This window comes from Egretta garzetta, unplaced genomic scaffold (assembly GCF_000687185.1).
Source record: "Egretta garzetta isolate BGI_Z169 unplaced genomic scaffold, ASM68718v1 scaffold117, whole genome shotgun sequence".
Taxonomy (NCBI): domain Eukaryota; kingdom Metazoa; phylum Chordata; class Aves; order Pelecaniformes; family Ardeidae; genus Egretta; species Egretta garzetta.
Genome location: NW_009260479.1, coordinates 4,368,469 through 4,380,174, shown reverse-complemented (window position 1 = coordinate 4,380,174; position 11,706 = coordinate 4,368,469). Strand labels below are relative to the sequence as shown.

Here is an 11,706-nt window from a genome sequence, read left to right as displayed (position 1 = left end):
CCGGGGCACGGGCAGCGCGGGTCTCTGCCCTGCCTTTGTGTCCCCGGCCGCGGCCCTGGGACGCGGGGTGAACGCCTGCCGTGGCGCTTCCGTGCAGCTCGGGGAGGTCGTTCAGGTGCTTCAGTAATGCCTGTGTCGACGTTCCCTTTGCGCTCTCCCTCCGAGGGGCTGGAACGGATGGGGTGAGGAAGAGCTGTGAGGAGCGTTTGGTTTAAATAAACTGTATGGAAGGTGGAATTGCTTTCCTGTTCTTTGGAGAAAAGGGTTTTGAGTTTGGGGTTTTGTTCGGGTTTTTTTTTTCTCCGTTGGACGGCTTATTCGTTAGTGACTTCTGCTTGCAATCAGCAAGTTAATTACCTGGAGATTTGTGTGTTACTGTATCAGAATATGCCAAGTACTGCACATAAAAGCATAGAAACGTGTGATAATGGATATTTACTTCTTGTTAAACCGCCATGGTTTTCGGTGGGACTTGAGTTCGTAAGCCCTTTTGACGCAAAAAAAACCCCCAAAACAATAGTAACAGCTGCCTGCTATCAGCTAATACACACAAATTAAGGACATGAGTTGTGCTCTGTGTCCAAGCAGGCACATGTATTTATTTGTCCACATGAGCAGTGCCAACGGGGAATGCACGTGGCAGCAGCTGCCTGTGATGGAATGGATGACCTAACCCAAACGAGGGAGGAATTGATAACCAACGAGTTAAGAAAGGTTAATCTAGAAGTACATCATCCCGAAAAAAAAGGTAAAAGCCCTTGAAACAGAAAATACTTCCTCAAATAGCCTTACGAGTAAGATGAGATTTTAGTGAGGGTTGTACTGAGACCGCAGTCTCGTACTCTTGTTATTGAATATAATTAATATAACAAATTAGAACTACTTGCAAAACACCTTTGGTGTATCACAGTAAAATAAATTATAAATTGCTTGCATATGTCTTCATGCCCAAAGTTTACAGAAGCTCGGTCAGAGTGGTTATAGTGGTTGAAAATGAAATTTTGTCTCTCACTGGAGATAGGTATGTGTTTGTAAATAGCCTGTAGCTTAGCTCACAGCCTCTAACAGAGCTGGAGTGTTTAATTTAAATTTCTTTAACATTTTAATGAAGTAATATCTCATTCCTGACAAGACCTACGTGTATGGTTACATTTGTGCATAGCTTCGTTGAAATGAGTATTGTATAACCATATAATGTATTACTCAGTGGGACTGCCCATATGCATATTTCTTTATTAAAAAGATTAAATTGATGAATTATAAAAGACATAGTTGAAATATTTGAGTCCCATCAGCCTTGTCATTAATGAAATTTAACCCAACTGTTGCCCAACCCTTGCTCTATAGCTTGTTTTCTACACATAACTGCACATATGTGCAGTTTCTTGCTAATATGATTACACTTTTGAAGAGCACCTAAGAGCAAAGACCTACCACTACCAGGTTGCTAAAAGGTGGGGAGTTTGTGTAAAAGAAGATAAAAAGAGCATTACGAAAGAAGAAGTGAGCATCTGCAGTTAAATTTCAGAATCTGAAGTCTAATACGTGACTTGAAATTGCTTTGGTGGGGTTTTTTTCCAAGCTGTTCCCACTCAAAAGGCTCTCTTCAGCAGTGCCGTGCTGCTGTGTTCCACATGCTGGCTGTGACAAAGTGCGGGGTGCCTGATGCCCACCATCGAGATCGCCCTCTAAATGCTGTAGGTTTCCTCCCCCGCCCCCCTCCTCATTTTACAGAAGAAAATGTGAGAAGGCAAAATGGAAATGCCTCCCCTGGAACAGAGCCAAGGTGGCTTTTGCCAGTTTGGAAAACCCTGTGTTGTCCCCATCTTTAATGTCAGCAGAGATGAGGGATGCCTCTCTAGTGTCTCATCTCAGCTTTGCTTCCGTCGCTTCTGCTGTGCTGTGGACAAACCTTTGTTAGATTTGAAGGAAAATTGTTAGCTGTTTCTGCCAGGAACCCCGTTGCTCCCAGCGTGACACTAATGAGGCAAGTGCCTTTGGAGATTCTGCTTCAGAACTCGGAAGTAAATACAAGTTTGATAAAAACACAGGTGCGCTATCATCAGTGAATTATCATAAATTACCTACATGAGCAGTGCTCAGAGTAAGCACCTGTAGTTATTTAAAATGAATATATAAACTTGTCATTTAAATAACCGCAGATTCGTATTTAAACAATAGCGATCAATCTACCATGGATTTCCAAAGCTCTAGCAGTAAGCTTAAAGAGGTGGTAGTCTAAGAAGAGACGGGCGCTCATCGTTCCAGAAGAAATAAACTGTAGAGTATGTAGCCATTAATGTACAAATAAATTTGGGAACAGGAGGCTGCAGAAATGCGTTTAGGCCAGTAATAGTTATGAGTCCCGGCCCCAGCAGTGCCCATAATCGAGCCCCCGTGATCGCTGAGTGCCAGAGTGTTGCTTCCTTTGCTAAGAAATGAAAAGCATCAGAAAGCAGCAGCCTGTGGTGTGGTTTTCCTGTTTCTCTTGACTTCCACAGCCAGACAAGGGGGTGAGAGATTCCCGGCCCCTTCCTGCAGCGGGTGCAGCCTCTCCTCCTTGGGGGCCAGGGCCAGGCGCAGGCGGCCACTTGCACAGGAGGGCTGCTCATGTAGGGTCTGTGATGGCTCACTTGGTAGTTGCAAGCCCCTGGTTTATGTGCCCCGAGATGCGTTCCTGTGTTCTTGCATACGTATGTCCATCTGGATTTTTGCTTTGTCTGGGTCACAGAACCCTCCTGGTTCCCAAAATATTCAAGAGTTCACAGTGCGAGTGTTTTCTGAGCTGCACAAATGCGTGAAACGTAACGGGAGGATCTGCAGATCCAGAGCAAGGTCGATTCAAGTGTTTTTATGGCCCTTCAGTGGACATGTCAGAAAACGCTCCTGAATACATGTGAACAGGCAAACAAAGGCAAACACACTGACATTTTGTTAATGGAAGGGAATGTTAAAATGTCAATGAAAATGTCACACTTAGATTCCCATCGTGACCACTTGAAGTAAATTCAGGGCTGTTTAATGGAGTTTTATTCTACTGTTAAAGGCAAACACACACACACTACTGTTCAAACAACTTTAAAGACAATTCAGAGCAAATGTTGCTCATGGATGTGGCAGGGAGGAAAGAAAGATAAGACAGCGTATGTTTAAAGGTATGTGCTCACTGCTCCTTTGGTGACTGGCTTTAAGGAGGATGGGGTAAAACTGATGGGGATTTGTTTTTTTTAAATCTCCAAATGACAGCTGGGGTCTTGGAGAATGAAATCTTTGGCACCAGGGTACGTGCTTGGCAGCGCTCTGAGCATCCTGATAGTCTCCTTCCCGTGTGTAGTACACGTGGGGAACAACAGCTCTATCACCGGCTGAAATGTTCGTTCTTGGTTTATGAATGTATGCCAGAACTACAAATAACACAAGTTAGGTGAATACCTGTCTGTCTACTTGCTATGCAAATACCTGTCAATTTAAGAAACTGTCCATGAGCTTTGGACTAATTTGTTTTACAGTGGACTTGCTTTACAAATTTGAGCTCGCTTTAGAAAGGTTCTTGCAGAGCTGCTGGTGGCTAATTACTTTTGATTATTCTTAATCCATACTATGTTTGAACAAGTAACTATGATACAACAGGATTGTAGCCCAGTAGAGTCCTGTATAGCTCTTCAGATGAAATGTCCATGCTTCTACTTACAAATGCATGGAGAGGCTGACTCAGGAGGCTAATGATGGGTATTGTAGTTTTTTGTGGAGGTGATGGTTATTACAAGTGATCTTCTTTCCCTTTGTTCTGTCAAATGGCAGCACTGCTCTATACTAGAGGCAACCCCTCTTGCTAGTCTACCTGTGCAGCTTTTTTTTTTTTTTTAACCTTTATTTCCCCTAATGTAGATCCACTCTTTATCAGCATTGAATCTGTCTGCTAATTGTTTGTAAGGATGGAACCTTCTGTTGCTGTAGTCCAGAATATACGTTTCCATGTGTATTTATGAAAACATTTTTAAAATAAAACTAATCTTTTGATACGTCTGTCATGGAAAACTCTCAGTTCTCATGTGTATTTATGAAAACATTTTTAAAATAAAACGTCTGTCATGGAAAACTCTCAGTTCTGAGAATCCTTTGATTCCCAAGGTCCGTTATTTTGAGTTAAGAGCATGTCTCTTCTGTCTTTTCTTTAAAAGCTACTTGCACGACTTGAGGGCAGAAGCTCTCTGAAGAACCTTGAACCTAATCTGTTTGCTGAGGAAGGATCTCCTGTTCACGGTAAAAATGTATCTTTATCCCATTTATGGAAAAACGTTGATGTAAAAGTATTCTCAGAGCAGTATGACAGAGATAAGCATACAAGTAGATCTTTTTTGCCCTGGATTCAGAATTTTAATTGATGTAGTTTCATGCAAACTACATAAAATTAAATAATGCAAAGTCACCATTCCGAAATTATTAAATGGACTTTAAAATATCTACTTTATGGGTATCAAACACAGGTGTAGGTGAGTAAATACCAAGCACGTTGGTCTGTGTCTCATGGTTCTACAGAATTTTGTTCTGGATTCTGTCATTTAACTTTTATTTTTTTAATCAGTGGTCTAAAAAACACCACAAAGTCACAACTCCACGAATTTGCAAAGAACTTGAGGTTCAATAAATAGCAAAGAGTTCAGTGATATGGAGTGCTCTGGATCAGTCAGGAAAAGGGGCATGAGCACATAGTATTTTTCAATAAAGCCAAGTCTTGGCCTGAAAAATCCTGGTTATACTTAGGTGGAACTTTGGAAGCAATTCCATTATGAACATAGGTACTAATCAGCTGAATGAATTTGCGGGTGATGTCAGGATCAAAATGGCTTATATAGCCCTTCAGTGAATAAATGAACATTTCATATTGGAGAAATCGGGCTACGTCCCAGTGATGCCGGTACAACAAGTTTAAGGTTCTTCTAGCAAGAAGTTTTAAGATCAAGATCGGATGTTTTAGTGACAGAAATTACCGAGCTAAACAGAAATTTGCACACTTCGTAATTTCTTGATTAGGCAGGAAGTCAGACTGGTTTTCCAGCTTATGTGAAATTTCATGGATACCACAATGGAAGAAACAACTCCGCTTACACAAAACTAGAAATATCTAGTAAAAAAGGAGCATGAATGGCAAACTGTAGGGATCATGCTGTGAGGTACTACACTTGTTGAGTGTATGAATGAATTAATGGATTTCATACGAAAAGTATGTGGCTACAGTGGTTATCAACATACTTGTCTGCAGTTTGAATTCCCACCAATTATAGAAGGTTCAGAAGAAATAGCAGAAAAAGCAATAAAAAGAATCAAGATAATTGGATGAGAGATGATGTTTACTCTCAAATGCAGTCACTGTGAGACTATTTGTGGATTATTTTGCAGCACTTGAGAATATATTAGGGGTTTAGCAATATATGATTCCTGCCCCTGAAAATTTCAGGTATGATCTAACAGATAAAGGGAAGAGACATATTGGTAAGCCAGTGCAAATGGAGCAGGGAAGATTATTTAAATACTCTCAATTCTGAACTGCGTTGTTACCCACAAGAAGAATTAAGAACCAGTAGTGAAATTGGTATATACTTCACAAGGCTTCTGAAATCTTAACAGTTTTTTTAAAAGATGATATATTTTTGTTTTGAAAAAATGCAGTAATAGAAAATGCTGATCTTTCAGTCTATTTTTTTTTAATGAACTTTACACACAAGAAAGAAATGTTTGAGACTAAACTGGCCGTGTTCTGGTAGAACAGACTATAAGCAGCCTTCCTGGAGGTCAGTAATCGCCCTCGCTGTCACAGTCCACAGTATTACATAATTCCATCCGTCAAATTATCAGCTTTGATCTTGAGGCTACGTTAGGTTGTTCGTGTCTGTCCAGAGAATGTTCCAGAACCTCAGTTCTGAGATGGCTGGAAACCTTCTAAATTCGTCACTGGTTTCTCTGTGCCAACACAGTCATTGAACTTCTGAAGCACTTATGTTTTTCTTCTACTTTTGACAAATGGCATCAATTATTATCTGTATTGGTCATGCTTTTTGGCTGACGTTAGTGAAGTTGCATAACATTAGCACAGATCTTTAGCTTTATATACATAAACGGACTTCACCTTTTATTACATTTTTGCTTTGTCTTTTAAGACCGCAGTATTTATGTGAGTCCATGTGTTATTTTGATGTGTGTTCTCATTATTCAGTCTTAAATCCCTGTTGAGGGCCTACCTCTCCGTTTGTCATGAACTTGACTTTTAGTAGGTCACTGTGGAATACAGTAATACATTGCCCGTGCAGTCTGTACTGAACAGCTCTTCCTCTAAAAAGCTATGATTAAAGCAATGCAAAGACCTAAATTACTCTTTTTCCTGATGGTATTTGAAACCAACAAACATGTATATAAAGTTTCATTAAACTGTCCAAAGGTTACATCATAGTTAAGTGTTCATAACTTGCTCGTGTATGTCAAGAGTACTACAAAATAGGAACAGCTAATACAGGTACTGCTGTGATACTCTAGTCACTGCTCCTAATTATGATGGACTTGCATATTTAAGAACACATAAGCATATTAATTACATACCATTTAAGCCCTTTTGGAACGGAGCAAGTGACACGAGCTTTAAATACTCTTCCACTATTGCCAGTCGTATTTCTCCTGTACCGCTGGTATGAAGGGTGTGGGTGTCGGTATAAAGCTCTGATGACAGCCAACATTAACTTGGAATAAGTAATAGGCCTTTCTACTTCACTTATAAATGGTACAAATATGTAGTGACAGCTTCTGCACAGTATTGTAAATTACCAGTCCAGTAACCTCAAGGTATCTGATGGTGTGAAACCTGCAGAGCTATTGCTGAGTATTCTGATAGCCTGTTTGTAACTGCAGCGTCAGAAAATAGTTTAACCAACATTTGCTAGTGTAATGATTACAGACAAAACTTAAGGCTCTTCTAATTGAAAAGATAACACTGAATTGATGACCAGGACTGAGCACAATGTTTCAGTTAAAAATATATTAGTGTTACATAAATATTTAAATTTATGCAACATCATTTAGTTTATCCTGTATGCCATTGCATAGCAGTGGACTACTGTACTCTTTAGTCTGACCGTAGTGGGCCAGTTCGTGAGCCAAGCAGCGTGTTGGGTTACTCTTTAAAATGTACTTCGTGAATTTCTTGTGCTGAATTTCATATTAAATCATTCTGCTCATCCATCCTCATCTGTTAAATCATCAGTCTTAAATCTTTATTAGCCTAATTAGTTTGTCTTCTACACATTTTGCCAAGCTAGTGGAGCGTTCATCTACTGCTATTTTTAACGTTGGGCAACACCAATTCCAATAGGAGAATTTCCCATTAACTTTATTCTATGTTAAAGTGTCTGTTCCTGCTCTGCCTCTCAGACTGTTTCCATCCCATAACTTATCCTCCTTTCGAAGTATTTTGACATTAATGGATGATGCTAGTACTCATCACCGAGTTTCTTCCATGACCTACTGTGAGGGTGTCAAAGGCCTCTCAAAAACATTGCCGGCCACACTTCCTCCCCTGCTGTGTCATGGTTTGTCCACTCTTATCTTACTGTAACAGCCTGGTTGCTAATTTAATGAAAATCTACATTTATAGATGTTGCTATAACTGGCTTGTGTTTTGCATCCGTTCTTCTTGTGGGCAGCGTTTTTGATAATCATGAAGGCACAGAAATCCCCAGCTCTTTTGAGGTTATCTTACAGTCCAAACTGTTACTCTTTTCAGAGTAACTTAAGTGTTTTGGTCAAACTACAACCCGGATGTGTATCTTGTTCAGCAATATTGAACAAGCTTTGAAGGGTGCTTAGCTGTCTTGCTGTTGAAATTTATAAACCACCACCACAAAAATGCCTAAGGATGATTTTTCATTTGACTTAGAATTTTTACTTAAATTTGCTAGTTCTGCCAATAAAAGCTCATCCAATGTTATTCTGCGCATTACAGCTCCCTTATGTAAAATTTTACAGGAGGATACGCATAGACATCCTGATAGAATGTCTTCAAATGGGTAAAGTCAAGCCTTTACTTCAATTTTTTTGAATCATTACCAAAGAGTAACTCATCTTTGCCCACTGCTGCTTCTGAGTGGCCATACAGAGTTGCTGTTTTTCTCTTAAACAAGTTGTATTTTGCTGCAGAGGTAGGTGAAGCAATCTGTATTGCATATTGGCCTGATTCAGCTATTGGTGTGGATTCAGAAATGCCAGTAAGGGTGGCAGAAGTCTTGTGCCGAAGCCAGTGGCAGACAGAAGGTACACTTTGTTCCTTAACAAGGGGTGCGTCATGCAATTGTTCTAAAATACTGCAATAGACTTGAAATATGAAGGAATGACCTACCCAGCACGTTCGGAAGGAGTTCTTCCAAGCTGGTATCTTATCCTAACAAGTGTGTGGTTATGTCACTGGCACAGTCTATGTTACAACAGAGCAGCTCCTGGCTGCAAGTGGCAGAGTTGGACATTGTGGCCTCTGAACAAGAAGAGAAAAGGAAGATTTATGTCATAGGAAGTGTAGTCATCTTTCATCTCAAAAGCAATATAAACAAGTAAAGGTTTGGGAGGCAATCAAGCTTTTCAATAAATTTCAAAGTACCAGAAATTCAGAAAAACAGAATTGCAGTTGTGGAGCAGCAGGGAATTTCATTATGGTGAGGCAGGCAGTCTGAGTATCACTGAAATGGACAGAATTGTCACATCAGGTGTACATTGCTTTCAACGCTTGCAATGTGTAAAGTAAGAGCTTGGTTTCTTCCCCACCACCTTTTGCCCCTCGTCCCATGCTGCATCTTGACATTATACACACCTAGGAACAAGGGCATCCTCTGCAAGCAGAGTAATGACTTGAAAAACCCTGTTAACTCAGGCAGGCACAAACATGTTTAAGTGAAGTTGCAATTAATTCTCTGCTCCTGCTTCCCCCCTATGAAAAGCTGTTAAGCCATTTGCACTTGCCAAGGCCATAGAAATGTCTTGCCTTCCTGCAATTGTGCGATTCTCCTTACTGCATGTCTTTACCCTTCTGCCTAAAATCCAAAATGCCATAAATAAATGATCCAGTTTCCAAAATCAGAGATTTATAAAGAGCAACTAATAAACTAAGTTTTTTTTAGAATCTTGCTCTGAGATAAGGCATAAGATGACTTTGGAAAAGACTTTAGAGTATCTTGCGTTCACATCCAACAAAAGGACTGGTTTCCTAGTAAAGTGTAATGCTTTTTTTTTTAATTAACATTTTAAATTTATGTGATACATATTTTATTGACCCACATGGATCAGGCAATTAGGCTGAGTCCATTTACAAACAGATCCTTTTCCCTCAGTAGAGTCATTGTCTGGAGTTGAAGGATTCTGTGAGTCCCCCTTGTCAAAAGAAGCAGTTTCATATTATGATCACCAAGAAGAATGTAAGTGCTAAATAAATGTAGTGGCATTCTCTTTACTGGTCACAGGTTCCTGTTGGTAACTTGTGACATGTGCAAACACTGAACAAGCATGCAGCAGACGCGAAATGCTGAAGTCTGTGCTATAAAAGTACATGTGCCAACATGATTTGGACCTCTAATATGTCAACTTTTTTTTTGTTTTGCTTGTCTTCCACTTTTTTATTTCTTAATTTTGTGCACATAGTGTAAATAGATGGTTTCTTAGCCACTTTTGTGTAGCAGCTTCCTTTTCCGCCTTCATCTACCTGTAATGATAGATGAAATCCAGTTGCCAATCTTTTATTGATATCGGTGTCCTAGATGCTCTTGGTGGGGAGGGGGGGTCCAACCTTTGTTCCCAGTTGATTTTCTTCACTTTAGAAGCCTTTCTGGAAAACTGAAAATTCTCTTGGTAGATGCTAATCAGTATTTGAACAATTTTATTAATATCAAACTTTTAAAAAAATGCATTTTCCAATTAGTGGAATAGTGAATATTGGTTCAGTGAACACTGAAAACTGAGCTATAAATTCTCTTCCCTGACAGCTTGCTGCTTTGTTTTTGAACAGGAGATGTGATTGAATTCCATGGTCCGGAAGGAACAGGAAAAACAGAAATGCTTTATCACCTAATAGCCCGCTGCATCACTCCAAAATCAGGAGGAGGACTGGAAGTAGAAGTCATGTTCATTGATACAGACTACCATTTTGACATGCTTCGTCTAGTTACCATTCTGGAGCACAGATTGGCGCACAGGACGGAAGAGATGATAAAGCAGTGCCTGGGGAGGCTTTTTCTTGTGAACTGCAATAGTAGCACACAGTTACTCCTCACTCTCTACTCTTTAGAAAACATGTTTTGCACTCACCCCTCTCTCTGCCTTTTGATTTTAGATAGCGTATCAGCTTTTTATTGGATAGACAGAAGCAATGGAGGGGAGAGTCTTAACTTGCAGGAGATGAATCTGAAGAAATGTGCTAACCTCCTTGAAAAGCTTGCAAGGGAGCATCACTTAGCCCTCTTTGCAACAACACAGACACTTATGCAGAGATCTACAAACTCTGCAGAAAGCTTTTTTCCTTCAAAACTTCAACATGAAACTGATATGGACTATAGACCTTATCTTTGTAAATCATGGCAACAAATGGTAACCCACAGGATATTTTTCTCTAAGCAGTGCAATTCTGGCAACAGCAAAGGTTTTACAGTCATTTCTTGCCACCTCAAAAGAAACCATGTAGTGAAACGTTCATTTAGTGTTGCAGAATGTGGAGTTCAGTTTTAACTTGTTTGGTTTTTAAGTGTGTAGCAAATCCTGGTGCTTAAGGCCTGGTCAGGTCTAAGCAGTTTTTATTACCTTTTAAACGAGTTGGTTGTTGCTGGATGATTAAGAATTTTTGTCACCATTTTCTCAAAGTTTAGTGAAGGGCAGTAAATGGTAAAATTTTTGTATTACTGTAGACGTTCAGTCCAAACTAGCGAGGAATGTTGAAATTACTTGTTTGTGCTTAACGCATAGAGTGATTAAATCAAGAAAATGCTAACCAAAGTCATTTTAAACTCCTAGTATCCTTCAGCAATTTAACCTATGTGATACGTGGCCAAATGCACCGACTTCATTTCTGGGTCTGACTGCTTTCCGCTCCTCCTCCTCCAAGGTACAGAGCCTAGTTGTCCATGGGGGGGACTGCAGAAAGGAGAGTGTTCCCTCTTTATAAATATTGATCTTGGTTTATTCCTGGTAGCCTAGGCATATGAAATGCAATCACGACTTTGCCTGAAGAAGAGGATTCGTTTCCGCAGCCTGTTAAATAGCGCTAATCCCAACCATCCTCCAAGCTCACAGCCTCTCTGTTTACATTAGCACAGCCTGTTAAATAGCGCTAATCCCAACCATCCTTCTCCAAGCTCACAGCCTCTCTGTTTACGTTAGCGTGCACTTGGAGAAGCAAGGGTTGCAGGTGTTTCGACCCTTACAAACATCAGAGTTTGAAGAATCTACACCTATTGCAGAAATTGAGGCCTGATTTCCATAACTGAAAGAAAACTAAGGACCCAGCCCTGGGTACCCGTGAGTTTGTGCTGCATGCAGCAGACAGTTTAGTCTTTGAAAATAACGAAGTGTGGGTTATGGGTTGTTTTGGGTGTGGGGGGTTGTTTTTTTGTTGTGTGGGGTTTGGGTTTTTTTTCAGATGTACGCACAGACATACTTTTTTTTTCTCTGCCCTCCCTCATAATT

General features: G+C 40.2%; 1 protein-coding gene across 1 annotated transcript in view; it reads left to right on the top strand.

Moving 5' to 3' along the window:
- The window catches only part of XRCC2 (X-ray repair cross complementing 2), a 13,810-nt gene extending 2,507 nt beyond the window's left edge, over nt 1–11,303 (top strand). The window contains exons 4-5 of the mRNA XM_009644107.2: nt 4,182–4,263; nt 10,037–11,303. Of these exons, the coding sequence (XP_009642402.1) occupies nt 4,182–4,263; nt 10,037–10,752 (798 nt within the window). The 3' untranslated portion in view covers nt 10,753–11,303. The remainder of the gene's footprint in view (nt 1–4,181; nt 4,264–10,036) is intronic.
- The last annotated feature ends 403 nt before the right edge of the window (nt 11,304–11,706 follow it).